General features: G+C 43.7%; 3 protein-coding genes across 4 annotated transcripts; 2 read left to right on the top strand and 1 right to left on the bottom strand.

Moving 5' to 3' along the window:
- Positions 1 to 811: 811 nt before the first annotated feature.
- septin7b (septin 7b) lies at positions 812 to 15,313 on the top strand. Of its 2 annotated transcripts, none has more exons than XM_070967113.1 (13): positions 812 to 856; positions 2,634 to 2,733; positions 4,439 to 4,545; positions 5,421 to 5,521; positions 5,650 to 5,784; positions 8,592 to 8,709; positions 9,143 to 9,235; positions 9,315 to 9,411; positions 9,865 to 9,916; positions 10,071 to 10,199; positions 12,345 to 12,480; positions 13,239 to 13,381; positions 14,044 to 15,313. In XM_070967113.1, exons 1-13 carry the CDS (start codon positions 827 to 829, stop codon positions 14,081 to 14,083), a joined length of 1,281 nt encoding a protein of 426 aa, XP_070823214.1. In that variant the 5' UTR covers positions 812 to 826; the 3' UTR covers positions 14,084 to 15,313. The 2 variants fall into 2 exon arrangements, with proteins under 2 accessions (XP_070823214.1, XP_070823215.1); XM_070967114.1 differs by lacking the exon at positions 812 to 856 and adding an exon at positions 2,101 to 2,127 and having other exon boundaries at positions 2,631 to 2,733.
- LOC139334206 (protachykinin-1) lies at positions 14,168 to 16,447 on the bottom strand. Its single transcript, XM_070966965.1, has 5 exons — positions 16,346 to 16,447; positions 15,966 to 16,074; positions 15,854 to 15,877; positions 15,711 to 15,767; positions 14,168 to 14,403 (listed from the first exon to the last, which is right to left on the bottom strand). The coding sequence occupies exons 1-5, from the start codon at positions 16,445 to 16,447 to the stop codon at positions 14,168 to 14,170; spliced, it is 528 nt and encodes a 175-aa protein (XP_070823066.1).
- A 749-nt stretch (positions 16,448 to 17,196) lies between these two features.
- LOC139334305 (uncharacterized) lies at positions 17,197 to 25,963 on the top strand. Its single transcript, XM_070967109.1, has 12 exons — positions 17,197 to 17,829; positions 18,725 to 18,855; positions 19,163 to 19,338; positions 19,975 to 20,135; positions 20,288 to 20,428; positions 21,615 to 21,736; positions 22,067 to 22,235; positions 22,452 to 22,597; positions 23,669 to 23,793; positions 23,981 to 24,107; positions 24,546 to 24,679; positions 25,764 to 25,963. Exons 1-12 carry the CDS (start codon positions 17,387 to 17,389, stop codon positions 25,887 to 25,889), a joined length of 2,001 nt encoding a protein of 666 aa, XP_070823210.1. The 5' UTR covers positions 17,197 to 17,386; the 3' UTR covers positions 25,890 to 25,963.
- Positions 25,964 to 26,462: the final 499 nt, after the last annotated feature.

A 26,462-nucleotide genomic window follows, 5' to 3' on the forward strand; every position in this document is an offset into this window, starting at 1 on the left:
GTCGTTGAGCAATAGGTCACACACAGACGAACACAAACTCACACACACATATTGTGAATAAATCACCACTAATATTATTCTATTTATATTTCATTTGGCAACACAAGCAAATGAGTTATGGACTCTTACACTTACTCATTCAGCTAATGACTCCGAGAAAAAAATGCAGCCACGTCCTCATTTAATTAAACGTTAGATCAAGGAGACGGAGCGGGAGCTTTAATTACTTTGGCATGTTCAAAAAGAAAATTGTGCCACATTAAAAAAAACTCATCGCTATAACGTTTAGTCGTCGCGAGAACATATAGAGACTGAAAGGAATCAAAAGTTATCGCGAGGCTGGAGTGTTCCTCCCTTTGTGATTCACATAGTATTTACGTCAGTGTTTGGACGTAGAGTCGTCGAACGCGAGAGGCGTTGCGTGCATCATAGTGCGTAGCGAGAGCAAAAGCGGCGAGAAGGGGGAATGTCGGCTTGTGAATGATCGGTTTTTGAGGCGGCAGGGAGCGTCAACATTATGGGTGAGACTGCTGCAGTCAGACACTATCACGACTTATTCAGAAACCCGTGTTATAAACTTCAACTGTGATGAATCGTGTTGGATGTGGTTCGCTGATGGAACAATTTGGCTTGCCGCTATTTAGCTTCTGCAGTTGTCTGAGCAACCAACGCCCAGTCGTCCGCCTCCAGTTGGATGGGGTGCTAGCTTGCTAGCTAGCGAGCTAGCTAGTTGTTAGCTGCATGATCTAACGGGAGTGTCATTTCCTGTCTTTAGCTCTTCAGCAAAGTATTTCAGAAAACATTTGAATGTGTATTACGAGCTAACATGATAAACCACGTTAACGCTGCTGGTAGGGTGATATTCGGTTGTTCTACAGCTTCTCTGCAAATACTAGAAATTTGACTAACTAGCTAACTTAGTGTCGTATGTTGGATTAAACAGCTCACGTTTATGCTAACTTGTTTGAACCCGGGGGAAACGACATATAACGTGACTGCGTATTGACTGTGGTGACTTTATGTTTGTTTAACAAGACGTTAAATAACGTTAAATAGACCCACAACTATGCAGAGTTCACTCACAGTCGATAGCATACATTTGTACATGGACACCGGTTCAAAACGCTGCTTTAAAAGGGGACGAGCCACCTCCTTTTGTGTGGATTTGGGTGGCATTAGTGTGTGATCAATAATTTGATTAAACTGCCATTATTGGGACATCTAGGTTAGGCAGTCAAAGCCAAACCAGGAAGATGTGTCAGAGTTAAGTGTAAGGAGGTTACGGCTGCCACCTAATCTGGATTACAGTGGATCTAACACTGCAGAGTTCATGTTTTGACTTAAAGTTCATTGGCTTCAGTCTGTGACCTCGAAGTCACAATACTGAACCTGGTATTTCCCTGGACCTGAAACAAAAAACTGCTCAAAAATCTGCACAAGCAAACTGCAGTTTAGTCCTCCACCACCTGCCCCCACTTCCTTTATCAGAGCTGTCAGACATGGCCGGAAAGGAAACAGACAGCTGTCATTGTAAAAATGACAGCTCTCACATTTTTTCTCTCTTTTTACAGTTAGAAAAAAAGCTGTGGTTAAAGAGGACTGGTGATGGTCTGCTAGGTAACATATTTGCAAAATCCACCGTATAAGGATTCATAAGGTGAAGCAGTAGGTTGCTGCTGAGATTAAGCTGCACATCCTGTAGGCAAATCAGGATATTAAGCATTGCACAGAAGACATGTGGGCTGTTGTTCGTAGGCAGGAGATGCTCCAGTGTAAGAGGCAGAAATCCTCTCCTAGCCACAGGCGAAACTGAAAAGCTTTTTGCAGTGAATGGACTTTGCTTTATGGTGCAACTGACATTAAAGGAGCAAGTGGACTGGAATATGTACCACACTGGCCAACTGTCTGTGTTGTTACAGTACCCCAGATCATCAATCATTTCGCCCCAGGCCTCTCAGCTCGGGAAACTGATTCTGGAGACAGAATGGTTTGTTTGTCAGATGGCCTGAGATTGATTCTCTGTTGTTCTTTTTGTTTTTGTGCTCTCTCCCTTTGCTTTACGACCCTGGAAACGCTGGCTTTTCCTGCACATCGGGATTGTATTATATTGATCTACACAAAACAGCTGTAAGTATTGAAACTATCTCTGTGCTTTAAATAATGGACATTGTTTTTCCAGCCATTACATACAGGCAAGCAGCTTTTAGCTCTGCAGAATGCAGTTTTGTATTCTTCTCAAAATCTCCAACTGTGTCCTGTTGAATTACAACTTTAAAAATGTGTACAACACGTCTAGAATACTTCCATTTGAAGTCATGGTGGCATCTTGCATTTGAATATTTCACTTCATGTGAGTGTGATACATCTTCAATGAAAAGTGGAACAAGCAGATGCAGATTAAGCGCCTGAAGCTGTCAAACAGTGCTGTAAAAATGTTTTGTCTAACTTTGAATCAACATAAGGGGAACATCAGACTTCAGGTGGTTAAAAGATTGGGAGTGTATTTCAGTTTTGGCAGTGTGGGACTAGAGTGATTAAAACTTTTCTCTTTAAGCTTTGCAGGCAAAGCGGGGGTGCAAGATTAGATTTCTTCATGGTTTTGATTTGTGTATTTTCTTACTGTCTTACAGCAGCAAAAGAATCTGGAAGGATATGTTGGCTTTGCAAGCCTCCCCAACCAAGTGTACAGGAAGTCTGTCAAGAGGGGCTTTGAGTTCACCCTGATGGTCGTTGGTAAGAACACTGGCTGCTGTGTTTGCCCTTGTTTTATATGAATCATTTCATTGTATTTATTGCGGTTGGCATTTTATTCACTCCACTGTGGTTTGTTTTTGAGAGCACGAGAAAGATTGTGCGTGTGTGTGTGTATGCGCACAACCATATTTATTCACAACGGACATGCCCCCAGCTTTGTAGTGTTAATTGCTTAGTCAGAGAGGAGGGGTCCATTGCACTGCTGTTACTTGGATTAATCTTGATGTCAGATCCTTGACACTGTCTCCCAGAACAGAAACATTTGGGATGGATTTATGTTGAGCTGCACTCAGCGAATCTAAAGTGCAGACATTCTTTTAAAATGCTTGGATGTGGTCGTTGACACCGTGCCAAGATCCTCCTCGGCTGATCGGACCCTGTTTGGAGGGAAAATGTTTCCTCGGGTCAAAACCATTTCCTGTGGTGGGACCGACAGAATTTGTACCCAGCATGCCTCTAAGAATAGCGCATCTCCCGTTGCGTTCACAACACTTGGTTTCTCCAGGCTTTTTACTTAAAGGGCTGCTGGTAGGTTTCAGTTCGTGTGCGGTCTTTTCATTGCTTTTATTACTTTCATTAGAACGCCCTCATAACAGGCCACTTAGATTTTGCTTGCTCCTGTTCTCTGCAGTGCCCTCTGTGAAAGCTGCTGGATGGTGACCAAGTGGTCCTCCGGGACCTGTGAATGCTCTGATGTGTTTGCGACAAATAGCTTCATTTTGGGAATAATTTCAGGAAAAATACAAATAGCATTGCATCTAGCTACAAGGAACATAGAGGAGGTCCTCTGGGCTTGTTGGTGGTTAAATGCTTGCCATTGTTTTAATGGTTTCACCCTCTTGCATGAACACAAACACACACACACAATATTCAGCTTTTCTTGGCTCTGATGAGCTGCGAGCCCACATGTCCCTGCTTCGCAACGCAATGCGTCACCACTGTGGTGTGAAAGAGGAAAGGAGGATGAAAGATAGAGGAAGGGAAGGAGAGAGATGGGACTGGTATTACCAGCAGTGACTGGCACGTCTGCTCATGCCTCATGAAACACATGACCCAACAACCTGTTCAGCTCGCATAGCAGAGCAGCTCATTTCACAGGACTGTCATCGCATCATATTGCAGTGAATTTACCAAGCGCATACCCATAACGCGTAGTTAGATACCATACATAAAATGTACGACAAACAAATGCTACAGTACGAGCTCCATGCGTTGCCCTTTGGCTGTGGCTCTGGTGTAAATGGTGGCTCGTTAAACATTGACTTGTGGCCATCAGCCAAGACAGGCAGTGTCAGTGGTCATTTCCACTAATGATCCTTTTCACTGGGAGCTTGGAAACTGGGCACACAGGGGCCAGCCAAACTTGAGAAGCCTCCCAGACCGCATAGCCAGTCAGCTACACATAACAAGAGCCATTGTCTGTGTTGTTTCCTTAACCTTTTAACTGTTAACCCAAATGGATTAATGGCTTGAGCAAATGTCAGTCTCATCCTTGGATAGGCACATGGCCTTTGATTGTCCTTGGGATGTCAGCAGTGGTCCTTGTGTGGCTTTGTGTGGGGTTTGGTTGTTGTAATAGGAATTTTCAATGTTTTATTCCAAGTAATGCAAAGCTCTGCACTCTGGCCAGCTGCTCGCAGTGCTCCCCAAACGCTGATTTGTCCTCTGCTTTTGCTTTTTTCAGGTGAATCAGGGCTGGGCAAATCCACGTTGATCAACTCTCTGTTCCTAACAGACCTGTATTCAGCAGAGTATCCTGGACCTTCACATCGAATCAAAAAGACTGTACAGGTACATCCGGACAAATGATTCTTCTCTTTGAGCTAAGATGTTGCACGTGGTGACCACAGTGTTTGCATGTGCTGCGGCAGAAAACAGATACTGAGGCGAAAATGCCACAGCAGTGTTTTTTTTCTGTTTGCATACATCAGAGCTGAAGCTTTATTACAGTTAAATAATCAGCATTGAAAAGCTGTTGCTGGTGAGATTTTCTAAACCACCAGCAGCTTTGGCAGCTAACCAAACCATCATTTTGACATTTTATTTGAAATGGTGGCCACAGAATCAATAAATACACAGTCTGTAGTCTCACAGCACATCTGTGTTTATGACATAATTACCGACTTAATTCTCAGATTTTTTCTTCAGCGTGTTCTCAACTATGTAGCTCCCGGGTAGATTAACTGCCTTTGAGTCATCCAAGATGAACGTAGTAACACCAAACTTCATGCCTTACTACTTTACAGTTACAGCGGCAGCTGTACCAGAAACAAGCGCTTGAAGAAAAAAACATAGTTGTTCTTGATGGTTTAAACAAGTCAGACTCACCGTCAGCTCCTTCCATAAATGCCGTCTTCTCTAATTACACAACGATGTCCTCAGTCTGAGTGCCTCAAGTGCTGCACTTTATCTGTCTGGGTCCTGACTGACAGCATTGCTATCTGCAGATGCTTCAGTGCTCCCCTGGTTTCTCAGCATAGCTAGCTAATAGCATAGTGTGAGATGGCGTGTTGCTACGTGCTGCTAGCTGCCAGTGTTTCTCTGTGACATATATGACCTGTATTGCTATTACTGTACAGTAATAATGATTTCACAGTCCTATTTCCACACTAACTGTTTGGTTTCACAAGTTCAGTAAACCCAATGTGCCCTTCATTATTTCTCAGGTGGAACAGTCCAAAGTTTTAATAAAGGAAGGCGGCGTCCAGCTGCTGCTCACAATAGTCGACACCCCAGGGTTCGGAGATGCTGTCGACAACAGCAACTGGTGAGGATCGCCACGACATTCCTCCATTTGTAACCCTCAAAAACACTCTGACCTTCCTGTTTCATGGAGTCGTCTTAGTCTTTGTGTGGATTTATTTCTTAACGCGAGCTGTAATTTTTACCATACAGCTGGCAGCCAATCATCGACCACATAGACAGCAAGTTTGAAGACTACCTGAACTCAGAATCTCGGGTGAACAGACGACAGATGCCTGACAGCCGAATCCACTGCTGCCTGTACTTCATCGCCCCCTCGGGACATGGGTGAGTCCGGGAGATAAATCCACTGTACAGTTAATTCCTTTTTTTGTGGATGCTGTTACTGTGTGTCCGTGTTGTTAGTATGAGCAGATCCAGTGAGAATCAAGAGCTTGAGTTGTCACAAAGAAAAGGGATGGAAGGAAGGAAGAGAGGAAAAGGTCTTAAAGTTAGAACAGTGAGAGGAAACGAGTAAAGCAAATAGTGTAAGGAGGGAAATGAGAGGTCAACAGTGTCCCAAAGGTCAGAGAAGCAGGTTTGTGACTGGAAGTGAAGGTTGCTGGTTCAGATCCCCGTGCTGTCTGGAAAATAAAGGGATGGGCAGCCAATAAAGCTCTTCCTCCATTAGCATTTTCCGCAAAGCACTAAACTCCCTCCTGCTTCTGGCACAGCTCAGCGGCCAACAGCGTGAAGCGGTGGTCCTGCCAGGCACCTCCTGAGTGTGTGCACTAAATGTGTGTATTGTCTTACTCTGCGTCGTACACCTACCCACCCCCCAGGCCGCTGCTGTAAAAGATCATGTGGAGACTGAGTAAGCTCATAGTGCAAAATAAGGGTTAAAACTTGAAGCCTGTGAAAGGAAGAAAAGGAGGGCGACATGAGCAGTGCCGAAGACCACGCTGGTAAAATGCCCAGCAGATGATCCCAATCGCCAAACGTCTCAGAAAGCCACGACTGTGTGGAATTTTAACTGGAATGTTTATTATTCCCACCAGATCTTCTACGGCTAGTCGGCAGCTCAGATGAGCTTATTTTGGCTGTCTTTTGTGAAGTGCGTGTGTCGTGTGTGATGCACGATTGAGTCAAAGAGTAGAGAGTGTGGGAGCTGTGAAATTAAGGATCTCCAGATGTCATTTCCTGTCCTGAAAAAAGCCGGTAGGTTTAAGGTTATGATAATGTGAATGCTAGCCGCTAGTGAAGGTCTGTGACCTTTAAAAAAACACGAAAGGAGCTTCTGCTGTTCCGTTGTGAGGCAGGTCAGTGTTTGTGTTTGTGTCTGCCGTGTGGAGCTGTCCAATTTGTCTTCATGCAAATGTCCACTCTGTGCTCACACGCCCTTCAAGCCGATGACCGTGACTTACTGTAAACACTGAAGAGGCCTCTGTCCTCTCTCCTCCATGTTTTTTCTTTTTGTTTCCTCCTTCCTCGGCCAGTCCGTCCTCTGTGAGACATTGTGTTTGTACAAGCCATTCCTCTGTACCCACACAAGCAGTACGTTAGCCTTGAGGATGGGTAGCGTATGCTCTCTCTCTCATGCACACACACACACAAACACACGCACGCACACACACACAGCATCCCCTTATAACACCAGCTGACAGCTCTCGCACAGAATCTCAATGACCTCCAACGCTGAGAGACAATCTGGACATTGAGCTCCCAGCTGAACTCTGGTGGCTGGGTTTCAGAGGATGTGATGAGGGAAAAGATCGCTCGCTCTGATAAACCATACAGCGCGGTTGTGTTGACATTTCATAGATCAAAAGCGATTCATTGGCCAAAAAAATGCCAGTTTAACTGATTAAGAAATTGATCGTCAGTTGCAGCCCTGTCAGTAAGTTTGAGTGGAAAACACATTTTTTCAGTTATGCAGACAAAGACGATGATAACAATGTACAATATTTTTTGCGTTTAGTCGACCAAACGATGAAAATAAAATTGCTAGTTGCAGCCCTGCTGTTGTAAAATGCTGTCTTTTGTTCTGGTGTTACATACACATTTCTCTTTGTCACAGATATATTTCATTTTGCATAGATTTTTTTGTATTTTCTCAAAAAAGAGTGTACAGTTTGTGACAGGGAAACAAGCTTGTTTTGGGTTGATCTTGGTTCCTTCTCAGTCATGAAACTGGTCCTGGACCTGTTTAGCGTAGCCTGATGGTGCTGAATCACACTGCGGTTGATGTTTTATGGTCTTCTACGTTGTAGCTTACAGCAGCACTTGCTCTTGGTCAGTTTGTGTCGGGTCGAAGTCGTGGAAACCTTCAGGGCTGCTTTTATTGCGCCTGTTATTCGATGTGTTTTATTGGCTTAGATAGTGCTGATACAATACAGCTATGAAATATTGATATCAGCCAGCGTTTATAGCAATAAACTGTTAGTCTACTCGTGTTTTTGTTGGTGATTTGTTTGCTGATGTGTACAATAACAAAGGGCATGCTGATGTGTATGATCTGCTCCATGGACCAGCTGTTTGCCTTATCATAGTTCATCAAACTCATTGTACGTGTAACAGCATCGGTTATGTCACTCTTACCTTCAGCACATTTTTTTCAACCAGTGAATTAGTTTTTATTGTCGCTCTTCTTCGTCGTTCGTTATCAGCTGTTACATCCAGGTTTTCAGTGCAGCCCTGTGCTGTAAATTGGCGACATGACAAACCCGCATCCCACTCTTGATACTGCATCAGATTCTGCTTGAGGGCAGATTTCAGCTCAGGAATATTTCCACCGTGCGATCAAAGATTCAAATTGTATTGGAATCCAAAGCAATAATTCATTAATGTCAAATGTTATTTACTGAGCTCAAAAACGGCCAGGAATAGCTCCACTTTCTCACGACTGCAAGGTCATTTTCTTAGACATTATAAACATCAGTTAGCGTCACAGATACTTTTCTATATTTGGTTTAGCTCCACTTTTCCTCGTGTTGTCTAAACAAGGGCTGACCAAGAAACAGACGAGAAGTCAGCCCCAAAAAGATATCAATATCTGTTATTTTTTGTGGGAGTAAGCATGAGGTGCAGGGTGACTCGAAATGATTCGACAAAGTTTGCAGAACTGCGTTTAAAGCCGTGTCTTAATCTCCCCGCAGGCTGAAGCCCTTGGACATTGAGTTCATGAAACGGTTGCATGAGAAAGTCAATGTCATCCCGCTGATCGCCAAAGCAGACACCCTCACCCCCGAGGAATGCCAACAGTTCAAGAAACAGGTCAGTCGTTTCCACAGCTGCATACTACTGCAGTAGAAGTACCCGAAAGCTTTTCTTTTTTACTATGGTCATCTGTATGTTGGCAAAACATTCATCACAAAGCAAACCCAAATAAAGTAGAGCAACAGCTGTTTGTATGATGATGTCCTGCACTGCATGGAAGGAAATAATGCATGAGTGCAGTGAACAGTATATTAAAAAGACTGATGAGCAGTTTCCTGAAGTCACCAGATGGAGGGTGAGGAGAGTGAAAGCTGAACATATCATGATGCTACAACAGCGCATATGAATATTTGATGTGTCACACTGAAGCGAGGACGTTTGCAGGGCATGGAGAGGAAATGATTTGTTTTCTTGGATCAACATTAGATTAAGGTGTTTAGTTTCCAATGAGCTTTACCACAAGTAGCTGAAAGATCTCTCTTCCTGCCAGATCATGCGGGAAATCCAAGAGCACAAAATCAAGATCTACGAGTTCCCTGAGACAGATGACGAAGAAGAGAACCGGCTGGTGAAGAAGATAAAGGTACCGCATGTCGTGTCACATGCGTGCTACGAACGTAAACTTGGACACTTTTCGTTTATGCCAAATGTTCTTTTGCCAGGACAAGCTGCCGCTGGCTGTCGTGGGAAGCAACACCATCATCGAGGTGAACAGCAAGAGGGTCAGAGGGAGACAATACCCCTGGGGGGTTGCAGAAGGTACGAAGGTGCAGTTACCACAATTTATCAAACACCTGGTGAACAAGCAGGACACAAACCAGCAGAAATGTGACATCTTCATCTTCTGCCTGCAGGAACCTGCTGCCTCCTCTTAATCCAAACCCGCTTCATTGTACACAGCCAGTGTTTCAGTCATTATCAGGATACGCTTCAAACCGGCAGCATTATTAAATGACATATGGTGATAAATATCGATCAGTATGGTCAAAATGATTGTGTTCTGGGAGATTTCCCAGCCTTACGTCAAATATCAAAGAAGAATGCTTGAAGAGTATTTAGGATGTAAGAGAAGTTCTCCTTCCATGACGGGGCAGCGTCCTGTAAACCGGAACTGTTCAGCGCATCAGACCCAAGATGTCACTTCTCATGCAAGCAAAGTTAAACATTTTCATTCAGATAATTGGCTGACTGACTTCTTGTTTTCCCTTCTAGTTGAAAACAGCGACCACTGTGACTTCACCATCCTCAGGGACATGCTCATCAGGTACTGACAAAAGCAAAGAGCACAAGGAACCTTTACCGTTTACAGTTAATGAACACTTCAGGCAACCAGGCGCTTCAGAAACACTGAAAGAACAGTCGGAACATACTCAAAAAAGCATTTTCAGTACTTTGAATTGTTTGTCGTCCGTTCTCAGAACTCACATGCAGGACCTGAAGGACGTGACAAACAACGTCCACTATGAAAACTACCGCAGCAGGAAGCTGGCCGCTGTCACCTACAACGGAGTGGACAACAACAGAGCTAAAGGCCAGCTGTCCACCAAGTAAGTCCTGGAAGAAGTGCACTAGAGACAGCAGGCAGGCAGGCAGGACAAACTCACAGTTTAACCAGTTTACAAGCCTCTTATTTCATTTCTATATACTGAATAGAGAGGATTTACACAGATGCACATGCTGCAGGATGTTTTGGGTTTAGCCTTCTAGATCCAGTCCAGTATGTTTGATATAGGAAGTATTGAAGGCTTTCAATTGGCCTAATGTTTCACAGTTGCATGTCTTAAACCAGGTGGGATATATTAGTCAGGGCTTTAGATGGTAAAATGTCCTGTAATAATGAATCATTTTAAGCCATATTAAATTACATTCTACTGTGTGGTCTTAAAAGGTCTTGTCTTTATCTCTGATAAAGCAGCATGACTTACATTTGACTTGTAGGAAGTGATTGCAGGTGACTGAGTTGTTGTCACCTTATTTGCTCCCACCTTATCAGGTTCCAGGTAACTGGAAAAAGAGCACGGGGGGGGGGGGGACTGTCCGTCCGTTCTCTGTGATGTTTGACAAACACTCATGATTTTGCTTTTATCATAGCCTCACGCTGCAAAACATTCATGCCACTGATTGTCATACGTTTTCATCTAGAGCACCATTCTCATTCATGTAGACACAAGCAAATGGCTAACGCACTCAGCTAAAACTGGAGCTCCACGGCAGAGTAAAGGCCTCACACCGCTGATGCTAACACACAGCTCAACGTTTGACCGACTCTGCTCATGTGTTTGACACCCAGCTCACAAAGCCGACACTGTTTTTGTGTCCAAGCTTTCGTTTTTTTCCATTTGCAGAGAAAAAAGTGGCTGAAAATTACAGTTTTTTTAGTGCATGACCTCATTATTGCATGCTCTGTGTGTGTCTGTGCGTGCGTGTATGTGTGTGATCGGTTGTGTGTGTTTTTTTTTTTTTAGACTTGACACAGTTGAAGGAATGTAAGTGGTCATTTTTTTCACTTATTTTTGAGACCCTCGTGAATGATGATCGTTTCTCTCTTCCCTTCCTCTCTCCTCCCCCATTGGCTGCGTTTGGGTCTTTTCCTCCCCCCTGTTGACTTAAGTCTTTTCTCCCCCGACTTCCCCCGTCAGTAGATGTTTCCAGGAACAGCAGGAGAAAAACTGTGACTTGAAAGCCGTGAATGTGTTGCTGCTGTTCGCCCTGTTCAGACTAACACAGAGATCTGCACATGAGATCAATGGAGTGGTTGAGAGTGATTTTGAGGTGCACAGCGTTAACATCTTTATATTATGAAATCGCTGAAGGCTACAACTGCGCTCCACCTTCAGTTGTTCCTATTCTTGTCCAAGTGTCATTTACTGAGAAGGCCTCAGGTGGATGTAACTGGCATCCATAAAGCAAACACAGCTGCTGAGGAAGCATTTCATCTGTAATAATAAGACATCTAAAACCATCGTCCTACCTGTCCTCGCTTCCCTCTTTTATCATGGAATCATATAAAGTGTCACTGCAGCGACATTCGGATGAATCAGGCTTTATTCTTAAATAAATATTCCTCGTAAATCACAGGTAACCTCTCCACGTAGATCATGTCAGATCTCTGTTCACTCACACGACAGCAAAACATCCTGATGAGCTTTACTAACATCAACGCACCACCTGCACTAACGGTCGGAGCTCGCAGGCTCCTCGCATTCGCTTCTGAGTTCTTCCTCTGGCTCTCACAGATGTCTCGTGGTTGGTTTGGTTTCCTGTCAGCCCTCTGTGGATCACGTCTGTCCTGAGACTTTACCTCTTGCTCTGTTTTCCCTCCTGCACCCCGACATGTTGTGTTTGTTTGGGGTTTGCACAGAGCTGTTTGTTGTCTTTCTGTCAACTCTTAAAGAAAAACTGTTGCATATTTAATTTTGGCCTGATCAGTGAAAACAGGCCAAAGTTAAATATGCTTTCTTTTCATCTTCTGCTTCATTAGGAGAAGAAAGGCTTAAATAAGATTTCTGTGCAGAACAAATTGGGTTGAGTTTGTTAAATAAACTAAATTAAATAATGCGACAGCTCTAAGATTGGCTCACATCACTGTTCACAGTCAGTCAGCAAACTGATGAGTAGGCTGCTGCTGTGATGCTGTGTAGCGCTGGACTCAATCCGTGTGTGTGTGCGTGCGTGCGTGTGTGTGTGCGCAGGAGTCCCCTGGCCCAGATGGAGGAGGAGAGGCGGGAACACGTGACTAAGATGAAGAAGATGGAGATGGAGATGGAGCAGGTGTTTGAGATGAAAGTCAAGGAAAAAGTGCAGAAGCTCAAAGACTCTGAAGCTGAGGTAAAACACACACACACACACACACACACACACACACACACACACCTGGTCTTTGCACAGTCACTCATCTCTGTCTGGGCTCCTTCCTTCCTCTTGTGCTGACGTGCTTCAGCGGTTAGAAGTGTGAGGAAGCTTCGTGAGCGTGTGTTGTATAAACGGCGTTCTGTTCGCTGGTTCCCTCTTTTGAACCCGTATATTTGTCGATTTACATGTGTGTGTAACATACAGGCTGTTTGACTGTCAATGTTGTTTTTTTTCCACAACACATACATTACAAAGTAACATGAACATGTACACATTTTTTGCAGTTTGTCGTCACCAAATAGTTCATTACTGCTATAAATTTGTTTACATCAGGCTTGTTGGTACCTAATCTGTGAATGTTTTCCATTGTTCCTCCTGTAACTGAAGTGCTGATTCAGGGACCTGTTATATATTTTTTGTCTGCCTGCCAGCGTGACACTGTAAATATAATGGAACATAAAGTCAAAGCCAGAACTGAACCTTAAAGCTGTTAAATGAAACACTTACCTTTTCGCAAATTTCCTGAAAGTTTAAAATATTACGTCTGTCTGTGTATTTTCCCATTTTTTTCAGTTAAATCAGATGTGCTTTGCTCAGATTTTGCTCAGCTGACACGAGTTTGATGGTCTTGCGTCAGCGGCTCTACAGTTCGCGTGCTGTGCTCGGGTTTTTGACCATACGTGATGATGCTTTGAAGCGCTGACGTCTTCCTCTTCTCTCCTGCGTCTCTGTAGCTTCAGCGGCGTCACGAGCAGATGAAGAAGAACCTGGAGGCTCAGCACAAGGAGCTGGAGGAGAAGAGACGTGTGTTTGAGGAGGAGAGAGCAAACTGGGAGGCCCAGCAGCGCCTGGAGCAGGCGAAACTGGAGGCCTCCAGGTACGACTTTTCGTGGCTCAGCTTTCGATTTTATCAAACACAAAGCGGAGGTTCCCTCTGTGCGGGAGCTCCACCCTGTGGCTGTGGAGGCTGAAAGTGGTGTGATTACACATCACCTGGCGCTGTGACACATCCAGCGTCTTACTTAATGTGTAACATGTCCGATAATCCACCAAAAACAAATCCATCCAATCTGGTCATTTTACATGAAGCTACATTCTTAAAAATGTGGTTTTGCTGGTTTGTTGGTAAAATGCACAGTAAAAACATCCTCAGTTATTGTTTAGAGTGGCAGAGACTCGGCTGTATGGTCGTGGTTTGATCGTTAGATTTTGATTCAGATGTTGGGAATACCTTCAAACCGAGCCCACCCACCTGAAACCAGCGAGAGCCAAGACACAAATTTAAAAATCCCTCATGTGAAGAAAATCACAAATCGAAATCAAATCGCTGGAGGGGTCGCAAGCCAATAATACAGCAGCCCACAGCTGCAGACGATGTAAACTGGAGCAAACAGCACATAAATGTCTTCGTTCCTGCAGCAGAAGTGCTGCATGTATTTTCTACTAGAAAGTAAAAGAGCTGAAACGTTCTTTAAAGTATTTATAGTATACGAGTGTTTGCAGTGACTGATTATTCCTCGCGTCTGTCCTCCTCTGCAGGACTCTGGAGAAGAACAAAAAGAAAGGCAAGATCTTCTAAAGGACAGTCGGCAGGACCACCCCAGCTCCAGTTATTATTGTTTGCCAACGTTGCCGGTCAGGACACCAGCGTGTGGCACTGACATCACCCACCTCCCTCTCCCCCCTCCTCCCCTCCTCCTCCCCCTCCTCCGCTCCACCCCTCCCTGTCCTCGCTCTGTCTGCCAGCACGGCTGTGCTCCCGCTCCCAGCCACTAGAGGGGGCACTGGGGGTATTATGGGTATGCGAGGAGGTGAAGGGGGTCTTCATGTACGTACAGAGCTGCCACCACAGAGCCCCCTCGCTGCCTCGGGACTCATCATCATCGAAGAATGTTTTCCCTTAACAGAAAAAATGAATCCGTTTTAGAAAGGCCAAACCCATATTATTATTTTAATTATTATTATTATTGCTGTTATTATAATTATTATTGTTATTATTGTTGTTATAACTGCATACTGTCCCCACCCCCCCGACTCTGCTCTCTTTTTTTCATCCCAAGGTTGCTTTTAAATGACTGATGTGTACAGTTTTATGGAGAGCACTGCAGACAAAAAACAAACAAAAAAAAAACTACCCATGAGTCACGTCTGACTGTTGTACAATCAAGTTCTGGTGAATCGTATTTGTTTACAGGAAGAGTGAAAGTAACGTACGTGAACATTAACCTGATCTTCCGTCATGTGTTGAAGAAGAGGACAAGGCGTTAACTAATCCTTTTGTTTTGAGTGTATCTGGTAACCTTTAACCTTCCTCCCGTCAGTGCGACAGTCAGCAGAAAAACCTGAAATCAAGAAAAACAGTAAAATGCACCTTGGGCCTTTTTATAGATTAAAAACTGGCTAAAGCTTCTTTTTTTCTGAAATGTAACGCTTCCTTTTTCCTCTGTGCTTAGCTATTTCCACTAGCCTTGGACCACCATTTATAATGTCATAAGTGTTATATTTCACTTTAGTTTATTTTTATATATACCGAGCCAGCTGAAGTAATAACTTCTTTTGTATGTTTAGAAAATCCTCAGAGACTTGAGAGCAGCGTCCGCTGTTGAGAATAAACACACTTTCACATGCAACAGTGAGCCTGGACGCGCCGAGACGAAAACAAACCAATATTTCAATCACTCTGCCGAAAGATCAGTGGGAATGAAGAGTCAACACCGCAATTTGCTTTGGCTATGTACTCCATCTCTGTATTTTTAATTTTATTTTTCATTTGTATTGTACAAAGTCACTTAATAAACCTGTGATGATAGTGAGGAGTGAGGTGGGTTTATTATGAAAACGTTTTGTGATGACACATTTTTTTTAATTACACCTTCTTTCATAATATTGAATTATTACTGTATTTTTTCTAGACTGTTTTCCACTATTTCATTTAAACACTAGGTGGCGCCAGTTACCTAAAGTTTCTCAGCACTGGCCGCAGCCTCGAGCTCGACAGTTAAATGTGACATTTTATATGAAATATCAACAGATCACCCCACCAAAATAAAAGCTCCTGTAGTCTGGAATGAAAGAAAGTAAGACGCAGGCTCTCAGTCTTCTGTGCAGCTCACAGGGCTCCTGCGGGGATGAGATCAGCTGTTACCAGGCAGATTTCCACCAAAATTTCCCTTCACTATTTAAGGTCATTATAACAAGTGTCACACCTTGATCCTCAAAGCTCCTTTTGCCCATCGGACCCACAAAGTTTTGAAATTTATGCCCTGGGATTAAAAACGTCTGTTAAATGTCATTTCAGATTTTATGAATATATACATTTGTGCTGAAATCAAACAATAATAACACTTACGTTTGCGTGCTGTCTGTGATTTTGCTGTTTGGAGGAGAGAAACCAAATCAGATCTGAACGCAGCAGTTTTAAACAGTTATTCAGTATTAATCAGTGAAATGCCATCAAATACCTCGACCAGAGCCTTTCTTTCCCATGAGTCTGAGGTACTGGCGTGGTCCCGGTTTTCTGGTCATTCTCACTAAGATGTGTTGAATGACTTCAGAGTTTGACCATTTGCTCTTGGAGGACAGACAGAATACAAAGAAGGAGATTAAACATCGCCAGATTATCCTTTTATCTCCCTGCAATAAAATAATATTTGATTTTGAGCTTCAGTTAAGTCAAGTGAATCTTCTTAGTAAGATGATCTTACTGATCTTACGGAAAAGTCATTACAGTCATTTGTGTTTCAGTGAAGACTTTTCCATCCCAGAATCTTTTGAGCGACGCTGGTGTGGAAATTAGATGAAATGAAGATTCACAAATGCGAATAAAGTTGATAAATCTTACTTCTTCGATGCCTTCTTTCCAGTTGTTGACATCAATTTCTTGACAGAAAACATTTGTCAGAAGCAGCACAACTATTAGAACAAGTTTAACCAGCTCCATCATTTCAAACTGCGCGTAATTCTCCCCAAATGTCTGCGTAAAAATGTAAGAGCCGAATGTTTTTAGCCTGGATTACAACTATTAATAAACAAGTGTGTGCAGGTAGTCTAACACCTCACTGCCGGATTATTTTGATGCCGATAGAGAACAGATAACAGCGCGTCTTCCCCGGTGATGCGCCATTGCGCCACGACGCTCCATTTGCGCTCAAGGGATTTACGCACAGCCGGAGGGGTGATGTTGGTCGTCTCCGGCAATTAGCCTGTTCTGTGAGTCACAGGGCTTCATTTTGGCATAAAGTAACATCAAATTAGACATATACACATACATATACATATTTTGTAACTTTCCAAAAATAATGAAGGTAACATTTATTAAAGACATACACAGTCGAAGATCTAACGGCTAAACGCAGATTTGTTCAAAAACTGCATTCAACCTGCATTCAACTATTCATCTAAGCAAAAATCGTCAAGTATCGCGAGAACTGGTGATTAAATCCTCAACGGTAAATTAGTACGTTGAGTTGTTAAACTTTTCTTTAATATTTACACAATTAGGCTGTTAACCAGCATAGACACCGTGATAAAACTCTTTATATAATGATTCCCTGTCATTTCTGTAGAAAATATATTCACTCATAACATTAAATTAATCACAAATTTGAATAATCCGGAAAATCTGGCAAATTATTGAGATCCCTTTTCGAGCTAGCAACCGCTCTCTGTCACATTTGCATTTTTTAAGACTTTAGGACCCCGTTAGGCCACCGTAGACAGCAGCACGACCCGCCTCCTACTCAAAAGTGATAAGACGGAGATCAGGATCACTGACCAGATCCTCATAGAGACTCAGACCCTGAAAAACAGACTAAATTCGCGAAAGTCATGCTCAGGCTCGGCTGTCGGTGCTGAGTTCACGGTCGCTCGCCGTCAGCTGGAAATGGCTTCGCTGCGTTTGAACTTCTCGATGTTGTGGCTCCTTGTTGTTTTGACAGTTCATGTGACTGAAGCTGTACGGAAAACGAAACTAATCGGAGATGAAGCGGCCTATGAGTCCAAAGATAACATGGTCAGCCTGAGATCCCACAAATCCTCCACGGCCGCCGGGCCGGAGCCAGGGGACCAGGCGGAGGCGTTTACCGTCCGGACGCTGGATGGGGAATTCACGTACCAGCCCGGTGCTCTGCGGGGTCCTCTCATCATCCACGCCTTCACCAACAAGTCAGGCTTCCTGGAGTGCCTGTGGAGCTCCGAGTCGTCTCTGACCAGCCTGGTGCAGGACCTGCCCGACAGCACCCATGTGCTCTTCCTGTCCCTGGACGACTCTGCGGTCAGTGATGCTCTGTGGATGCGGGAGCAGCTGCAGCGGGTCGCCATGCACAGGTGACCGGAGGGCAACCCCTGCTGAGCTCAAAGGCAGCCCAGCCCAGTGGAAGCAGGGGCAATGCAGTAATGTTAAAATACCCCATTACAAGTAAAAAAAATCCTACCTTCAAAATCTGGAATGAAAAGTAAAAGTACAAGAGTAGAATGTACACAAAGTATTGAAAGTAAAAGTATTCATTCAACTGTCCTCTGTGCCTGATACATACATATTTTATATGATTAGATTATTAATACTGATGCATCAGCAGAGTTTTCCTGCTGGTGCAGTTTTAACTAGATTTTAGGTGGGGACTTACTTTTTTTTATGTATTGTTCTGAATCTATATTGATTTTACTCTAATCTTTGCTTTTTGTGTGAAATATTCTGTAAATTAACCTCCTTGGGACTCAAACAGTTATTTAATTGACACAACCTGAGACGTTTGGAGGGGAAATCATTGCCAACAACTCATGAACATCTGCAACAACATACACAACATAAGATGCATTAAAACTAACGAATCTGAACATTTAATAAAAGAAGACAACAGACACACTGTGCTGACAAACAGGAAGTGCAAGTGGAAACTACCAGCAAGTGTGTGTGTGTGTGTATATTTTAGTGGTTTTGGTTCCATCTCAGGAAGATGAATAACACACACTTCCCATTTCTTAATTCAACTCTCTCTGTATATTTTTTTTGTAATTTTAGCATGTTTACAATGAATTTACTTTACATTAAATTGCAGATCGCTCTAAAACTGTTAATCTACAAACTGCTTTTTGCATCATTTTGAGAACCAGGGCTCGTTGCTGACACAACATTTGACTCTAAATAAATGCAGCCATAATGCTTAATTTCAGCTCTTCGCTCTCGTGTGTTTGACAAACCTCCTCCTGCATGTCTCTGCAGTAAGAAGGAGGTTCTGTCCAGGCTGCACTTCTCTCCCATGCCCGTCTTCACTCTGGGTAACTGGATCCCCCTCGTGCTTTACTACTGGGGCTGCTCGTCACGCCTCGCCCAGGCTGTTTTCACCTCTGAGGGTAAGAGCGCCGTCTCTCTCTTCATGGCTCAGAGTGTGTGACACTCAGTTGTCTGACTCACCTGTCCTCACCTGCAGAGACACAAGTGGGCAGATGTAAAGTATATTGTTCATTAGTGGAAAGTAATGCTACGTCACCAAAATACTGTGTAATGGTAGAATTAGTAATGTTTCAGCCGCATTAGACCTTTAATCATTGAAGCAGCCCAGCTACTCTTGACTGCAGTGGACATGTGTCTTATTTCCAAACATTTAAACATTTAATTCTGTTGTTTTCTATTGAAGTCGTCATTCTTCACTCCTCACAGGGTGGCACATGCCCGTGGTCATCAAGAGACTCGACGCCAGGTATGATTGGCTCGGCACGCGCTGGGGTCAGAGGTCATATCAGCTGATGGATGCAGGCGACGGGTGTGAGCCTTCGGCCTCGTTGGCGGGTGCTGTGGCCTGGGTGTCAGAGGGAAACTGCTCTTTCTTCACTAAGGTCTGTTCTTGTTGATGTGCATCAGAGTGCAGAACGTCTCACCTTCATCACAACTCACGCTCTACATTTAACTCCTTCAACTGAACATCCGCTTCAGGAGTTTCATTCAGTTGTGCTGGCTGCGTACTTCAGAGCGCCACGGCATGAATTGAATGCATCTTATCAAGTCGTCTCTCGAAGAAGAAGAGGAGTTCAGTGGAACGTGCTGCTCCTCCTCCTCTGCTTAAATCTTTAATGTGATTGGCCCAGACACACCTCAGCCGGCCACTGACAGATGAGAGAGCGCGCTGAGACGCAGTTAGAGGAGGAATCAATGGAAATGTAATAGTATTGGTCACATTCATAAATAATAAAGGCCTCTGCTAAGAGCATATGAACACATCAGATTTTAACAAAGATGTTGGAAACTATGTGAGTTGATCCCAGATTCTATCCTGTGCACGCTTTTTTCATCGCATTATGAACTTTTATGTTGCTGCGCTGATGCAAATCGTCGAATCTCACCACTGCTAGTTTGGTTGAACAACACAAACAATCTGAAAAGGTCTCCTGGGACTCGAGGCGATCGTGACCTGCAGTGTCGACTTTCATCCAGCATGAATTCATCGACTCTGGATGTGCTGTACTTCCTTCCAGGTGCAGAACATGGCCAAATCCAACGCCTCCGGTGTCCTTGTCTACGCTCTTCCTGGTAACCCGATCCAGGACATGAACTGTGTCGGGGATGAATGCAACACAGCGCTGAGCATCCCGGCCTCCATGGTGCACACGGAGCCTTCGGTCACTCAGGGGCTGCAGTAAGACCATCGCATCACTTTAATGCTCAACACCCTCGTGCATAGATTAACTCAGTCTGCTTCCTGTCTGTTCATGCTGCTGACAACAGAGCATCAGATTTTAAGTGTAAATACTGATGAATTCAGGATTTAAGCTTGAATTTGTTTTGTAGGTCTGGACAGCTGCTGTATGTGTCCTTCCAGTACTCCCCGTCCCCCAGCGCCTTCTTCTGCATTGACCATCAGGGGGCGCTGGCTGAGATGGGCGGCTTTCTTTACCCCTCGTTCAGCTTCGTCAGCTGGCAGGCGCAGTGGTGAGAACGCACTGAACAGACGTGACTGTAACTGCAAGATTACAGCTTTTATCAAGTAGCGGCTTTATGGCTCGGTTGTCTCATTAGACTAGCTTTACATGAAGAGGCTTTACAATCTGCACAGCACGCGGTACCCTCTGTCTTTAGACCCCACTCCTTAAAACTCCACAACAAAAGCATTTTAATGAGGAAAAAATGGGCGAAACCTCAGAGAGCACCAGAGGAGGGACCCCTGCAGCATTCTGAACCATGTGAAGACTTTTAGTGCCGACAACAAGATGTTAAAATAATCAAGTCTGGATGAAACAATGTGTTCTTTTGTTACTTTTGGTAACTCAGAGTACATTATTACAAACAGCAGCTCTTTTTTAATCAGAAGAAGTGGGAGTGGGATGCAAAGAGAGAGTGCACATTTCCCCTCAAGGGAAAGACCTGGTCATTAAAAATAAAGAGAAGTTCCCCGGCGAGTAATAAAAGACTCGACCAGAGTTCACTTCATTTATTTACTCAGAAAATCAGAATTCGGTGGCAGAGAAAATGACAGTCAAATTATATTGCAGGAACAATGTCTCCCTGAAGTTGACACTGGGTGACGTGTCTCTGCCTTCGTAGGGACAACTTCACTCGAGTTTTTTGGGGGTTTTTGGTTCTTGTTTTTTTTAGCATACTGCATGTGACATACTATATTTTGGGACTTAATCTTTTTCTACTAAATAGAATGATGTGTGGGTGTTGGGATACAGCGTGTGTGTGTGCGCACACTGAGAGCAACTTAATTAAACCTGGAGTTCCTCATTCACCTTCACACAGACAGTCAAGCTGATTGAGACAGTAATGCATCTGCACCACAGGTGCTGGAGGGGATTCCCTGAGAGCAAAGTGAAGTGGGGATTTCCAGGAGTCTTTGAATGTCTCTTAAAGTGCAGTTCAACGATCAGGCTGGTGAACCAGGAAGTGATCAACAAAAAGTTCAAAACTACAAACTGCTAGCAGAAAATATATAAACACTGATTTTACTTCACATTTCTTGATTATCTGATTCTCCCAAGTCTTACTTTTATATCCTTCTTTCTCCAGAATTGAAATGTAGACTTTCTGTATTTGGCTGAAAACTAGTTGGGTGATTCGAAGCCTCTCCACAGAAGCAACAGTGTGAAAAGTTGTGTTTGCTGTAATCTGTCTCCAGGTTTGATTTCTACGCAGATCTGCAGAGCAAAATCCAGAATCCTGCAAAGGTCGTTTCTGTTTTTGACAAAGTCAACATGCAGGGGGAGAAAGGAGCGGTGGCCACCGTCGACCTGCCGTTAGGTAACTTCTATGATTATCATCTCAGCCCTGAAACTGTTTTTAGACCATCACATGACCCTAAAGCTCTCCTCTGACTCCAGACCAGTGATGTTATTCTTTAGGTTTGCAGCTTTAAGACGAGGTGTTTAAAAACTGGAAATGTGCAGAGACTTGAAGTTAATGCAGGTTTTAATGCAGGACTCTGTGTGTGTAGCTGTGCTTTGAGAGGGCTGAACAACATGAAGACTCTTGCTTCAGAGCGTCGGTGTGAGCTCTTACAGCAGCACGAGGAGGACTCGAGCTAGTACACCGCCCATTTTAATGACATGCGTACGTTACGTCTCTTCGCAGGGCTGTCGGACTTTAACGTGCTGGAGCTCGATGCGTCCCTGTCGTGTCCCGGCAAGAGAGACATGTCCTGCGCCCACTGGGACCACACGGTGCAGCTCTTTATCTGCTGCGATCAAGTCGGGCCGTACTGCAACGCGGAGCTGGGCCGATGGATCACTGCGTTCCGCAGGTGAGACGATCAGTACGAGTACAGAGAGCGAGATGTTCAACAGAATGCTTACACATCAAAATGTTGTCATTAACATAATGATGAATATTGATTTCAGTATAACCCAGCTCTTTAAAGCTTAAATAGTCTGTTTTTTGTGTTTTGCATAGCTTCATTTTGAGCTGTCAGGCTCCTGTTGTTTTGTCTGTGATATGACTGTAAGTGTTATTTTGGCAGAGGCATTGGCCGCTGGCTGACAGACGTGTCCCCTCTGCTCCCCCTGCTGGACGGCAAAAGATGCACCTTGACCATGAAGACGGTGCCGTGGGCGATGCCGTGGATCACCTCCCTCAACCTGAGGTTCAGTATCGGCAATGGGACAGGTATGAACTGTGATAGTGCTGAAGCTACGTTCGACGGGCAGCTGAAAACTCATGATGTTTATGAGTTTACTGAGACACACATGATACTCACACGTTTTTAGATTCACTGTGAGGCACACTATCTGAGGATATCTTTAACTCAGAACATTATCAGTAAACACTCATAAATCTGCTAGGAAATGATAGAAAACAGAGCTTGTGTCAGAATTTGCCCGAGAAACATCACATTTTTAAGTTTTCTTCAGTATTACACTAATCCAGTGATAGCTGTGTGTACATCGATGGGTGCACTGCAAACAGGAACTGTTAGTAGCCAATTCGGCTTTGGTTAATGGCAGCAATGTGCCAAAATAAGAACTACTGGCTAAAAAGAAGAAGTATGGGCTAAAATAAAAAATGTGGCTTGTGTCGCAGCCTACAGTTAACTTACTTCCTCTTCCAAAATTCTTCAGTGTTTCTCATTGTAATTTACAGAAAATACACCATATAACAATCTACATTACATGTCAAGATAAAATTCCATATACCAGGATAGAAAATGTCCATATAACCATCAGCAGGTAGCATCACTGCACTGGTTAGAGGTGTAACAGTTGAGAGAAACTCACTCAGACCTGAACTCTCCTGCTGTGAGGACGGAGAGCAGCGACCGAAATAAACGCCATCCCAGAACATTTTCTGCCCATTTTCTCTCACTGGAGGATTTTTCAAAGGCGGAGAACAGGAATCTCTCTGCAGGAAGGAACAGCCTGTAAATAGTTACTGGAACATATGTGGAAAAAAACGACACTCACAGCGAAGACAAAGCGTTTAGTTCCAGGAAATATCTTGACTCAGCTGCCTTATAAAAAACACAGTCTGTTTGATTCTGATCAGAGATTAAACAGCGTGATGAGAGGCCCAGACATGGTGTCATGTGCTTTAGGAATTAAGAAATTTGCCCATGTGCGATAGTAGTTCTGTGATGTTGTGATGTGAAACAACATCAACACAGTGTTTACGTCACGACACCACAGTCTTGGTTTTGTCAGGTAATAACTGTAAACACTTTCACTTGTTATAAATCCACAGCTGATGGTGCTGAGCTGCTCCACCCCTTTAGAGTGATGCAACTGTACAGCGGAGGAACCTTCGACAAAAACTACAACAAGAGATATCAGCCAATCACATTCTCCGTCCCGGCGTCAGCCAAGAAGGTAAAAGAGCTGATCTTAAACCCTGTAAATGGCTTCCTGTCTGAGTCGGCGTCATGGACAGTAAGATGTGGACGGAGCTTCCTGGTGAACGTCCTTAAACCTGCGTTCTTTCTGACGGCCAGCAGGGGGCGACCCCACTGGTTCCAGAAAGAAGACCAGTTGTATAGAATTGTGTCTCTGTTTTCAGGTGGAGCTGTACGCCGTCATCACGGCCCACGGCAGCGATGACAACAACTGTGGAGAGTTTTGTGTCACCTCCCACCATTTCCAGTTCAACAAGGTTTTCAACAACACGCTCGTGTTCGATTCTGCAGGTGAGAAATGTCGTCTTTTTAAGAAACATTTGCTGCAGGAGTTTGACAGCAAACTCCAGTTAAAATGTTTTTTTGTCCGTTTTTGTCTGTTAAATGTTCAAGCTGAACCTTCAGTTTAATCATCCGCTGTGTCAGTAAAATGTATTTCATGTCTGCCAACTCATCCATGTTGACGCTCCAGTCTGTTGTCCTTGTTTTTAATTGTTGACGTCTTTAGATGTCGTGTTTGTTCGTCAGAAGCCCAGCAGATATTCTTTTTGTAATGAAATAAACAGTTAATGACGTAAACTGTGAAGTTCTTGTCACTTAGTTTTCTGTTGATCAGCCAAACGATAACTTGACTTGATGTCTGGACATCGAGCTGCTGACTGAAGGGTGATTTCTCGCTCTAATTGTCGTATTTCCATATTTTTGGGGTTCATGGCGGGTACCCATCAGGAACACCTCTGGGCTGTACCAAGTGGGTGAAAAAGGGTGCAGTACCAAACGAGTACGGCACGTGGCTGTATGGGCGAGCAGGCTGGTGTGACGGGCTGCAGGTCGACCCCTGGAGGATCGATATCACCAAACAGGTCTGTGACCCCACACTTTATCAGCTGATTGCATTATCGACCTCAAACCTTTTTATTTTATCCACAGTAGCTGCAGTTTAAAGCTGCATCAGTCAATATTAATACATGTTAATTAATGACTTTGCAGTTCCCCTCAAATCTGTGGAGCATTTAGCATCTTTCAGCTCATTGTTTTGGTTTTACGGCTTCACTGTTTTGGTTCACACAGTGAAAAACGCTCTAAAAACTGACTGCACGCTACTGACTCAGCACCAAACAGGACACATTCAGAGTTAGCAGCTAACAGGTGAACATAGTGGAGCAGCTAAAAAGCCAGACATATTTCTGGTGGTGGAGACCAAAAACAGAGATAAAAGAGGAGTGAACAAGGACTTACGTTAATTAAAAATACAACTTCAAATGAATTTATAATGTCTACTACGCAGTCTACTTACTTATGGTAGAAGCACAAAAATCAAGGAAATTTGTCCAAATCACAAAATCTGAGTAAGTCAACAAAAGCGGTTGGACAGGCAAAACATTTCTGATGGAACAAAAGATATGAACAAAAACACGTGACTTCATAGACCCGTGCCTCCTGGAATCAAGGTGACAGGTGATATAATACGCCAATGTTGTGTTTGCTGTTGAGTTCCTTTTAAATTTGGTAAGTTTTAGATATATTTAGCTTTCAGATAGCTTTGAGAAGCACACACATAATCACATATTCAGAGTTATTGAAGACAAGTTAAAAGATTTAAAAGAACCTTGCACTGAAGTCAAAGTCAGACTGAAGTAAAGCATTTGAGTAAAGTCCATCAGAATTAAGGAACTCTTTATTATTCTGAAGTGAATTATGACCATAAAGGTTCTTGATGTAATCATGTAAACTCTTGACCTGCCTGAAGCGCTCTCACCTGCCCTCAGCAGGTACACGACCACATGCTGCACATGGTGTCAGATTTCAGATATTTAAGCTTTTGCTTGTCACTTTAAGAGAAGCTTCCTCTAATTTGTGTTTTAAGATGAACAGAATCATTCAGGGGCTGTCATAGGTAGCTTTGTGTTACTGTTTTAGTAAGTGTGTGTTTCTGTGCTCTTTCAGCTGAACATGAGCGCGTCTGAATCCAACACTGTCGTCTACTTCGGCTTGTTCGACGGTCACGATCCTAATCCATCCAAAGACCCCGGATACATCATCATGTCCTCTTTTCTCATCTTTTACAAATGATTCCACTCCATTTGACTGAATTTGTTACTGAATGTACAATCAAACCAAAGATTAAATTTCTATTTTCCTACGGCTTTCCCTGGTTTAATTCATTACTCTTGCACCTGTATCATGAAGTTGTACAGTCAGAAGGTAACAGATAACCAGCGCTGATCCAAAACATCAGCTGCCGCGCTCACCCAGCATGACTGGCCATTTGCATTTTTCTCAAGATGTTACCCTGAAGTCAACAAGGAGCCTTACAGCTAAATAGGTACTCCACTCTGAGAGCAGCCTCTTCTCACTAATTACATGTAATCATGTCAGACCTGAAAGTTCGGGGTGAAGAAAGTGTTCCTCAGTGAGTCATCTTCCTCTTAACTTCAGCACCGGCTTTTTACCGCTGAGCTGCTTTGATTACTGAGGATGTGTCAGTAACTGCAGATGTGCAAAAATATCAAGCGGACGTTTCAAACGTAACTCCAACACCAGCAATTTCCTCTGCTGAAGCTAATTGCATTTTTCAGGGAAAGGCCAAATACAACCAGAACTGTTTTCTTTTCATGAGGACGTCACGCCTTACCATAAATTACA

This window comes from Chaetodon trifascialis, chromosome 7 (assembly GCF_039877785.1).
Source record: "Chaetodon trifascialis isolate fChaTrf1 chromosome 7, fChaTrf1.hap1, whole genome shotgun sequence".
Lineage (NCBI taxonomy): Eukaryota > Metazoa > Chordata > Actinopteri > Chaetodontiformes > Chaetodontidae > Chaetodon > Chaetodon trifascialis.